Below are 23,129 nucleotides of genomic sequence, written 5' to 3' on the forward strand. Positions count from 1 at the left end.
CTCTGCAAATGTCCTCAAAGTTCCAGAATAGCAGAAAAATCCTTCCACCAAAGTGACCCTATTTTGGAAACCAGACGCCTCAAGAAATTCATCTAGGGGTGTGGTGAGTAGTTTGAACACACACAGAGATATTTCACAGAATTTTATAATGCTGGGTCGTGGAAATGAAAATTATTTTTTTTCAACAAATATATTGTTTTAGTCCTAAATATTTAATTTTCTTAAGCAATATTATGAGGAAATTTACCCAAATATTTCTAAATCAATATTTTCCGAAAGCACAATACCCAATTTTTGGTCGGAAATTAATATTTATGCAAATGGCAGGCTCAGAAGGGAAGAATCGCTATTTGGATTTTGAAGCACACATTTGGCAATGCCCCCAAAATGCCAGAACAGCAAAAAAAAAACACCTTCCCCATTTTGGAAATTAAACACTTTAAAGAATTCATCTGGGGATGTAAAGATCATTTTTATCCAATAAGTGTTTCATCAATTTTTTACTATTGGAATGTGTGAAAATAAAAAATTACAGTCATTAAAATAAGATCTAGTACATTTAGATCAAAATGTTTACTCTTTACCAGGGTTACAAAGTAAAAATGTACCCTATAATTTATTATGCTATTTCTCCCAAGTATGTCAATACCTTATGTGGGATCATGCACTTCTGTTTGGGCATATGGCAGGGCTCAGAACAGATGGAGTGTCATTTGGCTTTTAGGGCACAAGGTTTTCTAGAGAAGTTTGTGGACACTATTTGCACTGTCCCTAAGCTTCCAAAACAGCACAAATACTCAAAACATTACCCCATTTTGCAATCTACACCTAGGAAAATCATCTATGGGTGTTGTGACTATTTAGACATTTCTTGCGTTTTGCAGAAATTAGTGTGCAATGGAAGTTGCAGAATGCAAACTGCAAATATGCCATTTTAGTGGCCAATATATAGTGCCCACCTTGTGCGTCCAGAGACACGTGCCTCATAGATTGTTTGAAGGATTTTCCAGGACTTAAAATTTCATGACAAATCTCAATATGAGATTTCTGTGGGTTCAACACACTTACGATAAGGTGAAACTGCTATAGCAGTAGCCAAAACTAACACTAGGTCCACACTACGCTTGTGGACACTGTTGGTTGAGTATGTTCAGAAGAAATGTGCACATCAGTTTTCAATGTCAGGACGAATCTCGAAGCATTCGTCCACCATAGTGACTCACTGTAAAGAGATGTATATCTAATGGTATACATCTCTTTGCAGTGTGCCCCTCTGTAAAAAATTGCAGTCTGCTGTGCTTTCTTATAGAGTTACATAAGTGCATGCCGGCCAAATGGAGGCTGAAAGAACACATTTTACATTACTGTGTATGTCTGGAAAAGTTTCCAGACGTATATTATAGGTTAGGTGCATGGACGCAGTATCCTTCTGGACTATGGGGTGTGTGTGCTAAATACAGCAACCCTGTACATTGATTTTTGGATTCTGCTTGAATACTGTACTAAATTTACTTGAAAGGGAGATAAAGTGCAGAACTTGTTTGCGGCCACTAAGTAATGTACCGAGCTTCTGTTTTCCACCCATACATTGCTTATGTCCGGCCACTGTCGGAGAAGTGTTCCGCTGATAAGTGTGTCTGTGTCGGACCTACATCTATCTCATATTAACCCCCTTTGAAATCAATGATTAGACCTGGAGAAACCCTTCAATTGCGTGCCCCTGTCTGTAGCTGTGTTAAGTGTGGTTTGTGCACGCTGCAGGGTTCAGAAGGGGAGTCTTTTGGCTTATCCAATGCGGATTTTACTGGATTGTATCTTTTGATGCTTTTCCAATGCCTTTGAACTACTAGGAACATGTAAAACTTCAATTTTTGCATTGACAGACGATAGGTCTGGGAAAGAGCTTGTTTTTGCAGTATTAGATGAAGTTTTTGTTGGTGTCATTTGGGGGTACCCTACATAAATTTTTTAATTTGCTTTTTATTCCAATTTTTGAGAAACAGAGGAACAAATAAACAGCAATTCAGGAATTGTCTTAAATTTTTTATGCCATTTTACACTGTTCACCATTCAGTAAATGTGATAAGGCGACTTTATTCTTAGAGTCAGTACAATTATAGTGACACCAGGTTAATATGATATTTTTAGAAATTTATATTTTTTCACACTAAAAACACTGATTTGCAAAAAAAAATATTTATTGCATTGCCATATTATGAGAGCTATATATATATATATTTTTCATTTTTTGGCTGAATGAGCTGTGGCAAGGCTTGTTTTCTCCTGGATGAGTTGAAGTTTGTATTCGTACCATTTTGGATTACATAACTTTTCTATAGCTTTTTTTTTCAATTTTTGGGTGGCAGAGTGAACAAAAACCATCAACTCATAAAAGGTTTTTATTCTTTGATTTTTCACGCCATTCACGGTACAGTAAAAGTAATGAGACACCTTTATTCTCCGGGTCAGTACGATCGCAGTGATATCACATTTATAAAGTGTTTGGATGTCTTGCTTCTTTTGCACACTAAAATCATTTTTTTACATACAATTTGCTTTTCCATTATTGTATTCTGATAGCTGTATTTCTTTATTTTTTTGCTGACAGTTACGTAAGAGTTTGTATATTGCAGCAAGAGATGATGTTTTCATTGATACAATTTTTTTGCATATGATCACTTTTGATCACTTTTTATTCTAGGTTTTATGTGTCAGTATGACCAAAAAGCTATATTTTTGGCATGTTTTTTATTTATTTTTTTACACAAATGTGTACTTTTTTTTAACCTTTTACAGTAAAACAGCGTTTTTACTTGCAAACATTTTTCTTTTCTTTTTTCACTTTCCCTTTTATTTTTCCACATTTTTAGAAACTTTATTTGACTTTTTTTACTCAGTTCCAGTACGGGACATCAACTTTCCTTTCACCTGTCAATCTCACACTGGCAAGAGGAGTGTTCGTTCCTGCTCATGTCAGAATCCTACAGGCCACCGTAGCTAAGCAACCCCCATGGCCATTATTCGGTCTAGGGTCACCATGACACTATCAGCATGCAGCATTCGTAGCCTCCAATAAACACATATATGACACTGTCACTATTGACAATTGTTAAACAACCGCGATTGATGCTAACACCGATCGTTTAGTTTACTGCAGAGGTGTCAGCTATGATATATAGCTGACATTGGCTGTTGATTTTGCCGGCTCTGCTTGTTAGCAGGCACAATCATTGTGCCATACATGTACAATGGTTTTGGGGAAAACACTTCCCACTGCTCAGTAGACGTACGGCGGATGTCGAGAAGGGGATAAAACAGGTGGTATGATGAGCAGTCTGTGAGAGAGGGGAGCATGAGGACAAGTCTGCATGGGCATTCTGTGAAAGATAGGGGAATAGGTAGCAGTCAGATCATTTGGAGCAGTTTGTGAGAGAGGAAGACATTGAAAACAGTCTCTGTGTAGTGAGAGGATGATGGGAGCAGTCTGTGAGAGATATGGTATGAATAACCATTCACATTAAAAGTACATGATGCTAGTGTTGAGCGAACGTGCTCGCCACTACTCGGTACTCACCCAAGCATCATGGTGCTCGACAAGCTTGGCGATTGTTGGTCAAGCTATTCACACGAGGTCTCTGTGAAGAATAGTATTAGTAAACTACAGGCCTGCTATTTAAAACCGTGGTTCTCTGTTACATATAACTGCATTCCAAAATCAGCCATTTCTAGTGAACGTGGAAAATATTGTCCTCCATTTAAAATGGCCTAGGTGCGTGGCAAGAGACGGGGAAGTGGACGTGATGGTGATGATACCTGCAGAGGCCGAGGTCGAGGCCGTGGCCGTGGGCAAGCTGAAATTGTGCCACAACAAACACCCACATCTTGTCACTCGACCTTCCTGTTCCTGTGGTTGTTGATTGGATAGCAGATAATGGTTCCAGTCACTTTGCCACCACCACCGCCATCACCCTGTCTTCCAAACGGTCATATCTCAATAGCTGTGAGTCTGGACCGCATATTCCTCATCCTGATCCTCCTTCCTCCCACCATGCCGAGTGCCTGGAGAAAACTGATCCCACACTTGGACACTCAGAAGAGCTGTTCACTTTTCGGGCCTCTCGCCCGGCCAGCTTCAAGCGAGTCAAGAGGAGAAGATGCCCAAATATTTGAGCAACCACGGTCACATGAAGGCAACGGTGGGAAAGTGCAATTACTGTCGCAAGAGGTGGATGATGATGATAAGACACAATTGAGAGAAAGTCAGGAGGAGGACCAGGGTGTGGAAGTGGAAGACAAGGTGGTGGATTATATAGTAACAGACCCTACCTGGCAGGGGGACATGCAGAGCGAGGTCAGCAGAACACAGGGGGAGGGAAGCGTAGCACCACAACAGGCAGGAAGAAGCAGTGTGGTGGCCACAGACACAAGGCGGGAAAGCACTCCCCATAACGCCAACACGACGAAAGTTGCCAGTACAACTGTTAGGTATTCCCGAGTCTGGTTGTTTTTTAAAGACTCTGCCGATAACCCCCAAAAGGCCATTTGCACCACCTGCCAGGCCAGCATCAGCAGGGGTAGCAAAACTAGCAGCTTGACCACCACTAGTATAATCAGGCACATGGCAGCAAAGCACCTGACTTTGTGGGCCGAACCCCAGGGTCCAGAAACAGTGTCTGCGGATGACACCACTGCTTGTTCTGCTATTGTGTGTGCATGCCAATCCCCTGTCCATGATGAATGCGAAGATCCCTCCCGTCCTGCACACTCTCAACTAGCACCATGAGCAAGCACGTCCACGTCATTGTTCCAGTGCAGCGTTCAGTTTTCCCTACTCCAGTCCTTGGAATGCAAGCGTAAATAAAAGCCAACGCCCCATAGGCCACACTACTAAATTCACACATTTCTCTCAAAATGTTGCCTTTTAGGCTTGTTGAGAAGGAAGCTTTCCACAACCTGATGGCGGCAGCTGTCCCTTGGTTCTCGGTCCCCAGCCACCACTATTTCTCCCGTTGTGCCATCCCCACATTACACAAGTACATGCACCACAACATTAGCCGTGCCCTCAACAACGCAGTTACTGGGAAAGTCCACCTAACCACGGACACGTGGACAAGTGCTTGTGGGCAGGGATGGTACATCTCGCTGATGGCACACTGGGTTAATATAATGGAAGCCAGGACCAAGTTGGACCATGGGACCGAACATGTCCTCCCGACGCCGAGGATTGTGGGCCCTGGGTTAATCAGGGTTGCCCCCACATTCTGCAGCTCCTGCACCTCCTCCTCCTCTTCAGGCTCCATCTCCGAAATAACCACATCAGTCATAAGATGGAAGCACTGCCTCAGCCAAGTGGCAACAGGCTGTGCTGAAGCTAATTTGCCTAGGTGACAAACCGCACAAGAGTTGAGGACAGCTCTGAAGAGCAGGTTGATCTGTGGCTGACACCACTGACCCTACAGCCAGGCATGGTCGTGTGTGACAATGGCCGAAACCTGGTGGCGGCTCTGAAATGAGGCAAGCTCACACATGTACCATGCCAGGCCCATGTGCTTAACCTTGTGGTTCAGCGGTTTCTCACAACCTACCCGGATCTGCTGGAACTGCTTGTCAAAGTACGCTGCCTGTGTGCCCATTTTAGAAAGTCAGCTACAGCTTCTTTGCCATGCCTCAGCAGTGTTTGCAGCTTCCAGCTCACTGACTGGTGTGTGATGTCCCCATGCATTGGAACTCTACATTTCAGATGTTGGGAAGGATTTGTGAGCAGAAGAGGACAGTTGTTGACTACCAGCATCAAAAAGGCCGTCGAGATTCAGGTCAGACTCCACACATAAGACCTCAGGAGTAGACATGGATGTCAGACATCTGTACCATCCACCAAAACTTTGAGGACTCCACAAAGATGGTGGGCGGCGATGATGCCATAATTAGCATCACCATCCAGCTTCTCTGTCTTCTGAAATGCTCTCTGCTCACAATTAAAGAGGATGCATTGCAGGCGGAGCATGATGAGATGGAGCAAGGAACCATACAGGCTGATTCCACACAGCCCAGCCTCATCTCATCCCGACGTGGATTGGGTGATAATGAGGAAGATGAAGAGGAAGAACAGGAGCTAGTTTCCTGCGCTATGGACAGTACTACCTGCACAACTGTCATACCGTCTGTTCAGCGTGGATGGCCTGAGGACAGGGAGGAGAAGGAGGATGAGGAGGAGAGCATGGTCACTCGTCCTCTTGGTGAGGACATGAAAGTCTTGCCTTTTAGCAGTCTGGCACACATGGCTGAGATTATGTTACGCTGCCTTTCCTGTGACCCTCGCATTGTCCAAATTTTGGGTGACAGATATTACTGGTTGGTGACCCTTCTAGACCCACGCTATAAGGAGAACTTTCTGTCTCTTATTCCCACGCCGGACAGGCCTAGTAAAATGGGACAGTACCAGAAGGCCCTTGTTGAGGAATTATAAAAAAAAATTCCCATCTGAAAACGCTGGCGGCAGAGGTTACAGTTTATTGGACAACCAAGGAGTACAGGCTAGAGAGACACAAATCCAATCCAGCTAAGGAAGGGGAACACTGTCAAAGTTCTGGGACAGTTTTCTCAGACCCTCCCATCACATATGATCATGTATGTAAAGCGCTGCAGAATATGTTGGCGCTATATAAAAATAAAGATTATTATTTTTATTATTATCACACAGACCCTGAGGCGTGGGGTACTCTCACAAGGAGGGAAAAGTTTCGGAAGATGCTGAGGGAGTACCTTGCTGACCGTACCAATGTCCTTCGTGATTCCTCTGTGCCTTATAATTATTGGGTATCCAAGCTGAACACCTGGTATGAACTGGCACTCTATGCCTTGGAGGTCCTGGTCTACTCTGCCGCTAGTGTTTTGTCAGAGCGGGTTTTTAGTGCCGCTGGTGGAATTATAACCAATAGGCACATCCGCCTGTCAACTGAAAATGCTGACAGGCTGACTCTTATAAAAATGAACAAGGGCTGGATTGGGCCAGACTTGTCAACACCACCGAATGATAGCAGCGTATCATAAACTCAAATACAGTGTCCTTTTTTGGGAGCTCTAACTCTATTCCCATGCACCTCTGTCTTCACACCCAGACATGGGTATACGCTTCCTGATTTTGTCTATTTGCTCTTGTCCTCCTCCTTATCCTCATCCTCATCCTCCACCACCATATCACCATCTACTATATCACCATATCTACGTCTCTTGCAAGGGGCATTGGAGTTCCTCCAAATTTTTGCCAGCCATTGCATTCACTGCTTAGGCAAACAGTATGGGAGACCCACTCCCTAATAATGGGAACATTGTTTTCAGTAGGCCCTCCGAACTCTACAACTCTTGCAAGGGGCATTGGAGTGCCTCCAAATTTTTGGCAGCTGTTGCATTCACTGCATACGCAAGAACAGTATGGGAGACCCGCTCCTTTCTAATGGGAGCATGTCATTACTGTGGCCCAGCTCTATGTGTCTTTTAATTGTTATTGGAGTTTTTCCTAAATTTTGGCAGCCGTTGGACTCACTGCATACCCTATAACTGTATAGCAGACCCGCTCCTTTCTAATAGGAACATGTCGTTACTGTGGCCCACCTCTATGTGTCTTTAAATTGTTATTGGGTTTTTTCCAAATTTTGGCAGCCGATGGACTCACTGCATACCCTATAACAGTATAGTAGACCTGCTCCTTTCTAATGGCAACATGTCGTTACTATGGCCCAGCTCTATGTGTCTTTAAATTGTTATTGGGGTTTTTCCTAAATTTTGGCAGCCATTGGACTCACTGCATACCCTATAACTGTATAGTTTACCTACTCCTTTCTAATGGCAACATGTCATTACTGTGGTCCAGCTCTATATGTCTTTAAATTGTTATCGGGATTCTTCCCAAATTTTGTCATCCCTTGAAGTCACTGCATGAGCATTACCACTATAGGAGACCCAATCTTTAATAATGGGAACAGCAATGCATAGCCGGCTGATAGCCAGCTAACAATACTGAGGGATGACTGCTGGCCCTTTAAGAATAGTAAGGGCCACCTGATGGCCCTATAAAAATAGTGTTTGTGACATAAATGAAACAGGATGTGTCTGATCATATCTCACACACCACATGGCAAGATAACATTGTAAAATGTTAAAATGACATTTAGTGAATGTATTTTTCACTGTTGAAAGCAATGATAAAGTGCAAAAATGCATAAGAAACGCTACTTCTTAACATAGCCCAAGGTGTGGAGGAGCATTTTTGTTTTTGGTTATTTATTTTGCCTTATAGACAAGTCATTACCCTGGAAAGGATTTTCCTTAACATTTTTCCCAGAAAAATCCATTTTGGTTTTGTTTTTGTATGTTTTATTGTGAGTCCGTAAAAGTGGCATAATACCTCTAACAACATTGTTGACAGTAGTGACCTGGGAGTCAGAGATGCAGGGGTCTTCCCCATGCTGTTCTCATGTCATTTGAGCAGTGTTCCCATTGATTTTGGCAATTTGTAGGCCCTCTGCAGACCGCCGGGGGGAGCCGCTGGAAAATGCTTGAGTTTCCCATAGACTTACATTGGGCTCGCTGCTTGGACTGAGCACTCTAGCCTTCCAATTTGCACTCGAGCATTCCAATTTGCTCGACCCGAGCAATGAGTACCCGAGCATTTTAGTGCTCGCTCATCACTACATGAGACGTAAGAGAGGGCAACATTAGGTCTGTGAGACAAATTCAGGGAGGAATATCAATCTGAACCTGTCTGTAGCATAGAAGGCAGTTACTGATAGAAGTAAGGGCATGGATATGATACTGAAGAGTGGGACAACAATAAAACACATTTCGTGAATATGCTAAAACTGTTTATAATGTGAATAACCCTTTATTTATTACAGCTTTAGTGGAAAGCTTTTTTGATTTCTAATAACGAGATCCAGTCATATTATTGCCACTAAATATGACTCCTGTATGTGTGGTGCCTTTATTCTTTATGTCACAGTCATTAGTCTTATGTGATTTATTATTTTACTCACTTATATAGCGCCATTAATTCCACATCGCTTTACAGACATTATCGGCACTGTGTCCATTGGGGCTCACAATCTACATTCCCTATCAGAATGTCTTTGGAGTTTGGGAAGAAACCAGAGTACCCAGAGGAAACCCACGCAAACACAGGGAGAACATACAAACTCCTTGCAGATTGTGTCCTTGGTGGGATTTGAACCCAGGACCCCTGCACTGCAAAGCAACAGTGCTAACCACTGAGTCACGGGACTGCCCACATGCGATTGAACAAAAGTAACAAAGTATGTTTCTATCTACATATACAGTTTGGTCCATATATATTTGGACAGAGACAACATTTTTTTAATTTTGGTTCTAGACATTACCACAATGAATTTTAAACAAAACAATTCAGATGCAGTTGAAGTTCAGACTTTCAGCTTTCATTTGAGGGTATCCACATTAAAATTGGATGAAGGGTTTAGGAGTTTCAGCTCCTTAACATGTGCCACCCTGTTTTTAAAGGGACCAAAAGTAATTGGACAGATTAAATAATTGTAAATAAAATGTTCATTTCTAGTACTTGGTTGAAAACCCTTTGTTGGCAATGACTGCCTGAAGTCTTGAACTCATGGACATCACCAGACGCTGTGTTTCCTCCTTTTTGATGCTCTGCCAGGTCTTCACTGCGGTGGTTTTCAGTTGCTGTTTGTTTGCTGGCCTTTCTGTCTGAAGTTTAGTCTTTAACAAGTGAAATGCATGCTCAATTGGGTTGAGATCAGGTGACTGACTTGGCCATTCAAGAATATTACACTTCTTTGCTTTAATAAACTTCTGGGTTGTTTTGGCTTTATGTTTTGGGTCATTGTCCATCTGTAGTATGAAACGACGACCAATCAGTTTGCCTGCATTTGGCTGGATCTGAGCACACAGTATGGCTCTGAATACATCAGAATTCATTTGGCTGCTTCTGTCCTGTGTCACATCATCAATAAACATTAGTGACCCAGTGCTACTGGCAGCCATGCATGCCCAAGCCATCACACTGCCTCCGCTGTGTTTTACAGATGATGTGGTATGCTTTGGATCATGAGCTGTACCACGCCTTCGCCATACTTCTCTTTCCATCATTCTGGTAGAGGTTGATCTTGGTTTCATCTGTCCAAAGAATGTTCTTCCAGAACTGTGCTGGCTTTTTTAGATGTTTTTTAGAAAAGTCCAGTCTAGCCTTTTTATTCTTGATGCTTATGAGTGGCTTGCACCGTGCAGTGAACCCTCTGTATTTACTTTCATGCAGTCTTCTCTTTATGGTAGATTTGGATATTGATACGCCTACCTCCTGGAGAGTGTTGTTCACTTGGTTGGCTGTTGTGAAGGGGTTTCTCTTCACCATGGAGATGATTCTGCGATCATCTACCACTGTTGTCCTCCGTGGGCGCCCAGGTCTTTTTGCATTGATGAGTTCACCAGTGCTTTCTTTCTTTCTCAGGATGTACCAAACTGTAGATTTTGCCACTCCTAATATTGTAGCAATTTCTCGAATGGGTTTTTTCTGTTTTTGCAGCTTAAAGCTGGCTTGTTTCACCTGCATGGAGAGCTCCTTTGACCGCATGTTTACTTCACAGCAAAACCTTCCAAATGCAAGCACCACACCTCAAATCAACTCCAGGCCTTTTATCTGCTTAATTGAGAATGACATAACGAAGTGATTGCCCAAACCTGTCCATGAAATAACCTTCGAGTCAATTGTCCAATTACTTTTTGCCCCTTTAAAAACAGGGTGGCACATGTTAAGGAGCTGAAACTCCTAAACCCTTCATCCAATTTTAATGTGGATACCCTCAAATGAAAGCTGAAAGTCTGAACTTCAACTGCATATGAATTATTTTGTTTAAAATTCATTGTGGTAATGTCTAGAACCAAAATTAGAAAAATGTTGTCTCTGTCCAAATATATATGGACCTAACTTATTATGTAAAAAATGTAAGCCTGAAAAGAAAAAAATGGATAGATAGATGAGCAATACTTACTAGTATAGGCAGATATTTCTAAGCCATTGCCAAGCACATTAGGTTCACCGACAACAGCAAAGAGTCGGAATGAGTATAAATTTCCAGGTGTCAGATCTTCAATAACAGACTCATTTATAGATGTCTGAAAATACACAGTGACAGGACCTGCCATCTCTATCAGGTAGAAAGTGACATTTCCAACTGGTATTTGCCAGCCTAAAGTTATAGAAGTTGTGCTGATGTTTAATGTTCTCAGATCTGTGATGACATCGGGCTCTGTAGAAGTAAAGAATCTGACGTTACACTTCAGCACAACACAAATACTTATGTATAATAATATATATAAAACATCATTGCATTTAGAATACATCATTAATACATAATAAAACATTTACCCAACACAAAGACTGATGAATCCTAATGTAGAGATCAATTGTATGAAGAAGCTATGCTCAGTTGTCTTATCTTTGCAGCAGAATGACATTGATGTATGTGTTTGGCTGTAGCTATTCAGACTAGTTCATCTGTGTATCCCCTTCGCAATACGTGATGTAAGGGTACATGATATGTTAGGTGCGGTGTATGAGCTGAGCCTGCACAATACCCTGTGTTCTACAACCAGCACTTTCCTGTAACAGTAACAACCAGAGCTTACTCAGATTGCTGTTTTTCAACCACTGAAATGCTGCAATCACTGAATAATTTAAATAGCGCAATAACGGTGTGACAATGGGTAATAATTACAGTTGTTGAGCTCCTGAAAGCTCCCATGACCAATATTTTAGCACTCCGTTGAATCCTAGTCTGTAGCTAGACTTCATAGGAGAACACAATATTATTATTTATTATTATTATTTATTATTAATACAGCAGTAGAAAAAAAGCATATTGGATATTATCACATCCAAAGATATCTGATCTTTCAAAATATAAAATTAAAGGGAATCTATCAGCAGGTTTTTGTTATGTAATCTGAAGACAGCATGCTGTAGGGGTTAAAACACAGATTTCAGAGATGCCTCTCTTATCAAGCTCTTGGTTTTGTTTACTTGTAATGATTGTTTTAGCAGCAGGAGCTTATTATTGCTGGACACAGCAGGGCGTGCCTGGTAGTTTCACTCCGCCTCCTTCTGTAATAAACAGCTCACTGTCTATGGACATTGTATGTACAGAGCCTGGTGTGGGCGGGGTTAGCTGTGGTGGGGGTGGAGTTAGCTTTCTCAGCTTTGTTGCATTGTTAAATCTAAAAACTCTGATTGACTCAGAAAGGCTGTACCCAGTAAACTAAGTGATACATAATGGGATTCATGGTCTCTTTGCCTGCATCATGCTGCTCTCAGATGAGGTAGCAAAAAGCTGCTGACAGATTCCCTTTAAGTAAATCGAACGGCACACACCATTAAGAGAAAAACTGAAATGCCATAATAGTTTTTTTTCATCACTAAATAAAAAATATACATTTCATACAGTTATATGAAAAAGTTTGGGCACCCCTATTAATCTTAAGCTTAATGTTTTATAAAAATTGGTGTTTTTGCAACAGCTATTTCAGTTTGATATATGTAATAACTGTTGTACACACTAATGTTTCTGCCTTGAAATGAGGTTTATTGTACTAACAGAAAATGTGCAATCTGCATTCAAACAAAATTTGACAGGTGCATAAGTATGGGCACCCTTATCATTTTCTTGTTTTAAATACTCCTACCTACTTTTAACTGACTTACTAAAGCACTTTTTTTGTTTTTGTAACCTCATTGAGCTTTGAACTTCATAGCAATCATGAGAAAAGCTACTTAAAGTGGCCACTTGCAAGTTGTTCTCCTGTTTGAATCTCCTCTGAAGAGTGGCATCATGGGCTCCTCAAAACAACTGTCAAATGATCTGAAAACAAAGATTATTCAACATAGTTGTTCAGGGGAAGGATACAAAAAGCTGTCTCAGAGATTTAACCTGTCAGTTTCCACTGTGAGGAACATAGTAAGGAAATGGAAGAACACAGGGACAGTTCTTGTTAAGGCCAGAAGTGGCAGGCCAAGAAAAACATCAGAAAGGCAGAGAAGAAGAATGATGAGATCAGTCAAGGACAATCCTCAGACCACCTCCAGAGAGCTGCAGCATCAACTTGCTGCAGATGGTGTCACTGTGCATCGGTCAACTATACAACGCACTTTGCACAAGGAGAAGCTGTATGGGAGAGTGATGCGAAAGAAGCCGTTTCTGCAAGCACGCCACAAACAGAGTCGGCTGAGGTATGCAAAAGCACATTTGGAGAAGCCAATTTCTTTTTGGAAGAAGGTCCTGTGGACTGATGCAACCAAGATTGAGTTGTTTGGTCATACAAAAAGGCGTTATGCATGGCGGCAAAAAAAACACAGCATTCCAAGAAAAACACTTGCTACCCACAGTAAAATTTGGTGGAGGTTCCATTATGCTTTGGGGCTGTGTGGCCAATGCCGGCACCAGGAATCTTGTTAAAGTTGAGGGACGCATGGATTCCACTCAGTATCTGCAGATTCTTGACAATAATGTTCAAGAATCAGTGATGAAGTTGAAGTTCCGCAGGGGATGGATCTTTCATCAAGACAATGATCCAAAACACCGCTCCAAATCTACTCAGGCATTCATGCAGAGGAACAATTACAATGTTCTGGAATGGCAATCCCAGTCCACAGACCTGAATATCATTGAACATCTGTGGGATCATTTGAAGAGGGCTGTCCATGCTCGGCGACCATCAAGCTTAACTGAACTGGAATTGTTTTGTAAAGAGGAATGGTCAAAAATACCTTCATCCAGGATCCAGGAACTCATTAAAAGCTACAGGAAGCGACTAGAGGCTGTTATTTTTGCAAAAGGAGGATCTACTAAATATTAATGTCACTTTTCTGGTGAGGTGCCCATACTTATGCACCTGTCAAATTTTGTTTGAATGCAGATTGCACATTTTCTGTTAGTACAATAAACCTCATTTCAAGGCAGAAACATTACTGTGTCCAACAGTTATTACATATATCAAACTGAAATAGCTGTTGCAAAAACACCAATTTTTATAAAACATTAAGCTTAAGATTAATAGGAGTGCCCAAACTGTTTCATATAACTGTATATACCTCATAATGGTGTTAATATAGACGTCTGTTTCTCCTGTCACAAGCCTCATACAGGTCCATTGACGGAAAAATAAAAAAGTTACGGGTTGCAGAAAACTCAAACCAATTTTATTTAAAAGAAAAAAATCAGAATTATTTTTAAACACTTAAAATTTATATTTTAACCCCTTTAAAGCCCAAGATGTACTAATACGCGTCAATGCCCTGGACTTTAAGAGCCTGACCCGTATTAGGACGTCATCGTGATCGCGCACGCACACAGGCTGTGCTGGCGCGATCGCCGCCAGGTGTCAGCTGATTGTCACAGCTGACACCCGGTACTATGTGCAGGGAGCGGTCCCGGCACATTAACCCCCGCAATGCTGCGATGAAGTCGATCGCAGCATTGCGGTGGCTAAGAGGAGGTGATCGGTATACGCACCTCCTCTTCCGGCCTCCAGCGCTGTCTGCCGGGGCTTCCCGGGTGTTTCCATGACGACCCGATGTCGTCAGGACAACATCCGGGTCACCAGACAGCAGGAAGAATTTTTTGACACGCGCAGTGCATCTCCAAACTATCTTCTCCCTATCCAGCGCTGACTGCCTGAAGGGCACAGGGATGGTGCTCAATCTCTATGCTATGCAGGCGATCAGAATAAAAAAAGTGAAAGTCCCACAGTGGGACAAAGTAAAAAAGTAAAAAACTCCCAGAAAGTGAAAAAATAAATAAAAAAAAATTGTAAAAATATTTTTAAAAAAATAAAAAAAATAATCCACTAAAAATAAAAATATAATGTATCCATCAATAAATATTATTATGAAAAAAAAGCAAAAAAACAATAAAAGTACACATATTTGGTATCGCCGCGTCCGGAACAACCTGACCTATAAAACTGTTCCATTAGTTAACCCCTTTAGTGAACACGGTAAAAAAAAAAAAAAAAAAGAAAAAAACAATGCTTTATCACCATACCGCCAAACAAAAAATGGAATAACACGCGATCAAAAAGATGAATATAAATAAAAATGGTACCGCTGAAAACGTCATCTTGTTACGCAAAAAACAAGCCACCATACAGCTCCATCATCCGAAAAATCTAAAAGTTATAGCTCTCAGAATAAAGTGATGCAAAAAAATTATTTTTTCTATAAAATAGCTTTTATTGTGTAAAAGCGCCAAAACATAAAAAACGATATAAATGTGGTACCGCTGTAAACGTACTGACCCAAAGAATAAAGCTACCTTATCAATTTTACCACTCGCGGAGTAGAGTAAAAAAATATAAAAAAACACAATTCCTGAATTGTTGGTTTTTGTTTATTCTGCCTCCCAAAAGCTGGAATAGAAAGCGATCAAAAAATGTCACATGCCTGAAAATGGCGCCAATAAAAACGTCAACTCATCCCACAAAAAACAAGCCATCACATGACTCTGTAGGCCAAAATATGGCAATGCAAAAACTAGATTTTACAAAATATGGGTCTTTTAGTGTGTGACAGCTGTCAGTCATAAAAACCCGATATGATTCTGGTATCGCTGTAATCGCACCGACCCGAAGAATAAAGTAATCTTATCACTTATACCGCACGAGGAACGGCGTAAGAAATAAACGCTAGGGCTGGGGTTGGGGTTGTGCTAATGTTAGGGTTGGGGTTGTTGTTTTTTTCAAAAGTAAAAAAAAAAAAAGAAAAAAAGATGACGATATGGCAACTAGTGTTGAACGCAAGTGCTCGCTACTTGAGTTTGCATCGGGTGCTCGGGTATGCACTGAGTATCGCGGGTGCTCGAGTCTCCGCCCCATATGCTTCGCCTGCCATGCACGAGCGATCCCCGCATGTTTTTTTTGGGTTGTCTAATAACCGTGAAACATGCGGGCGGGGACTCGAGCATTTCACTTGAGCATCCGTGATACATGGTGCATACCTGAGTACCCGATGCAAACTCAAGTAGCGAGCACTTGCGCTCAAGAGTAATGACAACTTATTCAATATGATGACCTAATTTTATCAAATTCTGTGTCGTACCTCTGGGTTCAAAATGTTCACTATACCCCTTAATAAAATCCTTGAGGGGTATAGTTTCCAAAATGGGGTCACTTGTGGGGGAGCTCCACTGTTTAGGCACATCAGGGGCTTTCCAAACGCGACATGGTGTCCGCTAACAAATTGAATGGAAAATCGGCTCAAATTGTTAGCGGACACCATGTTGCATTTGGAGAGCCCCTGTGTGCTTAAACATTGGAGCTTCCCCACAAGTGACCCCATTTTGGAAACTAGACCACCCAAGGCACCTATCTAGATGCATAGTGAGCACTTGGAACCCCCAGGTGCTTCACAAATTGATTCGTAAAAATGAAAAAGTGTTTTTTTTTCCACTTTTTCATTTTTACAAATCAATTTGTGAAGCACCTGGGGGTTCCAAGTGCTCACTATGCATCTAGATAGGTGCCTTGGGGGGGTCTAGTTTCCAAAATGGGGTCACTTGTGGGGGAGCTCCAATGTTTAGGCACACAGGGGCTCTCCAAATGCAACATGATGTCCGCTAATAATTTGAGCCGATTTTCCATTCAATTTGTTAGCGGACACCATGTTGCGCTTGGAGAGCCCCTGTGTGCCTGAACATTGGAGCTCCCCCACAAGTGTCCTCATTTTGGAAACTAGACCCCCCAAGGCACCTATCTAGATGCATAGTGAGCACTTGGAACCCTCAGGTGCTTTGCAAATTGATTTGTAAAAATGAAAAAGTGGGAAAAAAAATACTTTTTCGTTTTTACGAATCAATTTGTGAAGCACCTAGGGGTTCCAAGTTCTCACTATGCATCTAGGTAGGTGCCTTGGGGGGTCTAGTCTCCAAAATGGGGTCACTTGTGGGGGGTTTCCACTGTTTAGGCACATCAGGGGCTCTCCAAACCAACATGGCGTCCGCTAATTATTCAAGCAAATTTTACAATCAAAAAGTCAAATGGAGCTCCTTCCCTTCCGAGCCCTGCCATGCGCTCAAACAGTGTTTTTTCCCAACATATGGGGTAACTGCGTGCCCAGGGGAAATTGCACAACAAATTTTGGGGTCCATTTTTTCTTGTTACCCCTGCAAAAATAAAAAAAATTGGGTCTAAAGTAACATTTTTGTGAAAAAAAGTTAAATGTTCATTTTTTTCTTCCACATTCCAAAAATTCCTGTGAAGCACCTGAAGGGTTAATAAAGTTCTTGAATGTGGTTTTGAGCACCTTGAGGGGAGCAGTTTTTAGAATGGTGTCACTTTTGGGTATTTTCTGTCATAAAGACCTCTCAAAGTGACTTCAAATGTGATGTGGTCCCTAAAAAAATGTTTTTGTAAATTTTGTTGGAAAAATGAGAAATCGCTGGTCAACTTTTAACCCTTATAGCTCCCTAACAAAAAAAAATTTTGATTCCAAAATTGTGCTGATGTAAAGTAGACATGTGGGAAATGTTATTTATTAACTATTTTGTGTGACATATCTCTCTGATTTAAGGGCATAAAAATTCAAATTTTGAAAATTGCAAAATTTTCAAAATTTTTGCCAAATTTCCATTTTTTTTCACAAATAAACGCAAGTGATATCGAAAAAATTTTAACACAATCATGAAGTACAATATGTCACGAAAAAACAATCTCAGAATCAGGGGGATCCGTTGAAGCGTTCCAGAGTAATTACCTCATAAAGTGACAGTGGTCAGAATTGTAAAAATTGGCCTGGTCATTAACGTGCAAACCACCCTCGGGGGTAAAGGGGTTAAAGACACATTTTTGAGATCACTGTATTCATACTGACCTGTGAATTCATGTTACTAGGTTATTTTTAACACACTATGAATACCATAAAACAAATTTAAAAAAGCAATTGCAGAATCACATTTATTTTTTTGCCATTATATCACAAGTGCAAACTTTCAACTCAAACACTGAGATTATTGCTAATCAGAAATTACTAAATGGTCATGAAATGCACCCCAATGATACTGTAATTGTAACTCTGTGATAATGACTCACTTGTGTATGTATACGTTGTATTCTTTTCTCCTTGGACACTGTTATTTCCCACAAGAGCAAACACCATGAATGTGTAATAATATCCAGGTGTGAGGCCTCCGATTGTATTCCAAGTGGTGGTCACAATTCTCTTTAAAATTGGATCTTCAACAATCTGGATCATATAGGAATCAGCATTCCCAATCGGTTTCTCCCAGCTCAGAGACACTGAGGTGGTTGTGACATTCACTGTCCTAAGATTCCCCACTATTTCAGGTTCTAGGAAGCAACCACAAGCAGCAGTTATATTTCAGTTTGCAAAATACCAAATATTATAAATGATTTACTTATGTGCTTAAGGGCATGGATGTGCCATCAACACCCCAACACTGCAATAGAAGCTTACCTGTATATGTAGATATGGTATTATTATCTCCTGGCACTGTGCCATTTCCCACAAGAGCGAAGACCATGAATGTGTAATAGTATCCAGGCGTGAGGCCTCCAATTGTATTCAAAGTGGTGGTCACAATTCTGTTCAGACTTGGATCTTCAAGCACCTGGATCATATAGGAATCTGCATTTCCATCTGGTTTCTCCCAGGTCAGAGACACTGAGGTAGAGGTGATGTTGTCTAGTGTAAGATTCTTCACTAGACCGGGTTCTAGAAAGTAAACACAATCCTGTAGTTATATCCCAGGGTGAAGCATACAAAATACTAATCCCTTCATGACTGTTGGCATACAAGTACTACAGAAATGTGTCATTGCTAGTGTGGAGCCACCCCCATAGTGTTCGGGTTCGGTTCGTCGAACACCGGGATGTTCGTGGAACTGTTCGTCGAACACCGTCGAACACCGTTAAAACCAATGACAGGCGAACAAAAACATATAGAAACACATAGAAAACACCTTCAAAGGTGTTCAAAAGCTGACAAACTGCTCAGAAGACACTCTCTAAGTACAGTGACAGTGTTGATTACTGTACTTGTCATTTAGTGTTAAAATAAAGGATTTATTAAAAAAAAAAATTGGCGTGGGGTTCCCCATAATTTTAGTCTCTAGCGGAGGTTAAGCAGATGGCTGGGGCAGATGTTTGAAGCCTGGGAAGGGGGTAATACCCACGGAGCTTCCCAGGCTACTAATATCAGCCCCCGACTGAATACCTAGCCTTTACTAGCTATTATAATGGGGGACCCCAAAAAAAATTACGTGGGGTCCCCCCTATTTTAACAGCTAGCAAAGGCTAGGCAGACAGCTGGGGGCTGATATTAATAGCCCATCAAGGGTGCCATGAATATTGGCCCCCTACCAGGCTAGAAACACCAGCCGTCAGCCGCCCCAGAAATGGCGCATTCATAGGATGCGCCAGTTCTGGCACTTAGCCTCATTCTTCCCACTGCCCTGTAGCGGTGGCAGTGGGGTAATAGGGCTGGGGTTGATGTCAGCTTATAATGCCAGCTGACATCAAGCCCAGGTTAGTAATGGAGACGCGTCTATAAGACACCCCCATTACTAACCCCATAGTCAAAGTTAAAAAAAAAACACAAACACCCAGAATAAAGTCCTTTAATTGAAATAAACACACAATTCTTTATTGTTCTAAATTAAACCATACTTACCATCACGCCCATTGCAGCTGAAGCCAATGTCTTCTGCAATAAAAGTAAAATAATAAAGCGACATCATCCTTACCTTTCCATGGTTCCCACGACGGCTCCAGCTCTGCTACATTCACATGACAGGCTGGATCGCAGCCGAAAGCTGCCATCCAGCTTGCCATGCGGCAGACACTGAGAAGCGCCGGCATGCTTGCGCTCCTCAGTGTCTGGCTGTGGTGGCATAAAGATGAGCCGAGGTCATGTCCAATGAACTCAGCTCACCTCATGCACGTCACTGACAGCGTGGGAAAATTCTCCTGCGCTCAGCGCTTCAGCAGGAGAATTCTCCCACGCTAGGATGGCATTGTGATGACAGGCTGGATCGCAGCTGAACGCTGCCATCCAGCTTGTCATCCTTCAGAGACACTGCAGAGCACAAGCATGCCATCCCAGCGTGGGAGAATTCTCCTGCTGAAGCGCTGAGTGCAGGAGAATTTTCCCACGCTGTCAGTGACGTGCATGAGGTGAGCTGAGTTCATTGGACATGACCTTGGCTCATGCACGTCACTGACAGCATGGGAAAATTTTCCTGCGCTCAGCGCTTCAGCAGGAGAATTCTCTCATGCTCACTGCAAGCGCAGGAGAATTTTAGCGAGGCTAAGTGCCAGAATTGGCGCATCCTATGGATGCGCCATTTCTGGGGCGGCTGACGGCTGGTGTTTCTAGCCTGGGAGGGGGCCAATATTCATGGCACCCTTCCTGGGCTATTAATATCAGCCCCCAGCTGTCTGCCTAGCCTTTGCTAGCTATTAAAATAGGGGGGACCCCCAAAAAAAAGACGTGGGGTCCCCCCTATTTTAATAGCTAGTAAAGGCTAGGTATTCAGCTGGGGGCTGATATTAGTAGCCTGGGAAGCTCCGTGGGAATTACCCCCTTCCCAGGCTTCAAACATCTGCCCCAGCGGTCTGCTTAAACTAAGCTAGAGACAAAAATTACAGGGAACCCCACGCCAATTTTTTTAAAATAAATCCTTTATTTTAACACTAAATGACAAGTACAGTAATCAACACTATCACTGTACTTCTTATATATGTGACTGACATGTTTCTATGTATCTAATCTATGTGTGATGCTCTATTCTTTCTATTCTAAATTGTCGGGTACCAATGCTGAATTGCCGGCCGACTTTTTTAAAGAGACGGTGCATGAAAACACTATTATTTTTTTTAATAAATCCTTTACACTAAATGACAAGTACAGTAAACAACACTGTCACTGTACTTCTTATATATGTGACTGATATGTTTCTATCTATCTAATCTATGTGTGATGCTCTATTCTTTCTGTTCTAAATTGTCGGGTACCGGAGTATGCCGCTGCTGAATTGCCGGCTTTTCATGTAATACATTCTACACTATTCTTAGTTGTTTTCCTTCATGTAGAATTAACCTACAAGGAAAGAAAGGGTTTATTTTCATTCCGATATTTGTGTCCCATTGACTTGCATTGGTTTCCGGTATTGGAATCGGCGATATCCGATATTTTTTGGGTATCGGTCCGATCCAATCCGATCCGATATTTCCCGATATCGGAAGGTATTGCTCAACACTAGTCATTACTGCATGGAGCAGCTCAGGAACTAAGTCAGCTGCAATCAGCGTGAATTACAGCTGTGTGACACAGTTGGCACTCAAGAATAACTGCTGCGATCACTCCAGTCGAAAGCGTATAATCCTTTAAATACCAGTGCCAAGCATATCAGTGGCCAAGTTGGTGGGCCTAACTACAGATCCCATTGCCCTCCACTCTCTATATGGAATGCCTCCTTGCCTGCCATGGTATTACCTCTTTGAAGCCCTGTATGTGGGCTGAGGTTCATAGGATACCTGTAATTATACAACAAACTGAAATATTGCAGAACTGCAATTTTTTTGCAATTTCACTGTACTTGCATTTTTTCCCCATTTTCCAGTACATTAACCAGTAAAATAAATGGTGCCATTCAAAAGTACAACTCATCCTGCAAAAAAAAAGCCCTAATACTTTTATGTGGCTTGGAAGAAAGGGAGGAAAAAATGAAAACGCAAAAACAAAAATCTGCAGTGGCAGGAAGGGGTTAAATTATGTGTCCCATAGTCTGAACACTGGAACAGAAAAAAAGATTGAAATAGCAAATCAAAGTATTTTGATCGTTCCTAAAATCATGAAATAAAATGAGAGGAGAAAGTCATAGACACCACATGGTATGAGTCATTATAGCTCATTCTATAAAACAAGCACGTTTTACATTAACCCTCAATATTAGGCTTGCACTAATACTGTGGAGATTCTTTCTGGAGTCATCTTATTATCAATAAAACCTATACATAGATAACACCGAGTTCTCCCCATTGATCCCTCCTCAGATCACAGAGTAGGCCTAGAATGCTCTCCCGAAGTCAATTAGTTACAGTATCTCCAGACTACAGCTCTCTATGCGACTGCTGTAAAACATCTCTCTGATCTTTAACAAACCAAAGCAGAATCTGTGGGTAAATGGCATACACCATAATGACATGCAGAAAATAGAATAAAAGTATATTAACATCTTCCCAACATGTTAGTTTTCTGATTTTTTTATTTTTATTTTCTCTACCCCTTCTGCAAAGAGCCATAACGTTTTTATTATCCCATCCATATAATCGTATGAGGGTTTGATATTTGTGGGACAAGTTGTTGTTTTGAAAGGCACCATTTCTATATTACCCATTCGACTTAATGAAAAATGGGAAAAAAAATTAGATCCGATGAAATTGCCCATAAAAATATTTTGGTGCAGATATATTCTGAGTGCTCCTTATTATATTTTTTTGCTGTGTTGCGACCAAAAAAAAACTGCAATTCTGGCATTTAAATTTTTTTAAACCATTTATTGATCAGGTTAATTTCATATTATGATAGATTGGACTTCTATAAATATGGATATGCCAAATATGTGTAATTTATTAAACTTTTTAATTTGTTAATCACCTTGTGGGACTTAGGGAGAACCTGTCGGAAAAATCCTGCAGACAGGTTCTCTTTAAACCTGCAATTTTCTGATCATTTCTACTATTTACTGCAATATAGCGAATTGCAGGTGGCACTAGAGTTCTGGTCATCTTCCTCTCTGAAGAGACAATGAGGAAAAAAAAGACGCACATTAACTGCCAAAGATTTCAGAAGCAACCAGGAACCCATTATCCTCCATTTTTGTCATATTCCAGGACTGCAATCTCCCTGGAGTGTCCAGAAGTACAAGGTGTACAGAGACATGGCCAAGGTAAGGTAGACTGACACCCGATCACCACTGAGCAAGACACAGACGTTGAAACATTAAAACTGCACTGATGAAATGAGAGTAACTCTTGACGGATCAGATGGATAGGCTTATTGCTGAATTAGTAAC

At 41.5% G+C, this 23,129-nt stretch overlaps 2 protein-coding genes across 2 annotated transcripts in view; both read right to left on the reverse strand.

The window, feature by feature from the left end:
* Positions 1–23,129, reverse strand: part of LOC141258110 (receptor-type tyrosine-protein phosphatase eta-like) — a 228,931-nt gene that overhangs the window by 155,066 nt on the left and 50,736 nt on the right. The window lies entirely within an intron of this gene.
* The window catches only part of LOC141257841 (receptor-type tyrosine-protein phosphatase eta-like), a 54,413-nt gene that overhangs the window by 24,869 nt on the left and 6,415 nt on the right, over positions 1–23,129 (reverse strand). The window contains exons 3-5 of the mRNA XM_073672854.1: positions 18,509–18,766; positions 18,124–18,381; positions 11,037–11,294 (exon numbers count right to left, since the gene is read on the reverse strand). Coding sequence (XP_073528955.1) covers positions 11,037–11,294; positions 18,124–18,381; positions 18,509–18,766 — 774 coding nt within the window. The remainder of the gene's footprint in view (positions 1–11,036; positions 11,295–18,123; positions 18,382–18,508; positions 18,767–23,129) is intronic.

The sequence above is a fragment of the Phyllobates terribilis genome, unplaced genomic scaffold, assembly GCF_046119375.1.
Source record: "Phyllobates terribilis strain yellow unplaced genomic scaffold, ASM4611937v1 Scaffold_3__8_contigs__length_932513732, whole genome shotgun sequence".
In the NCBI taxonomy this organism is placed as follows: domain Eukaryota; kingdom Metazoa; phylum Chordata; class Amphibia; order Anura; family Dendrobatidae; genus Phyllobates; species Phyllobates terribilis.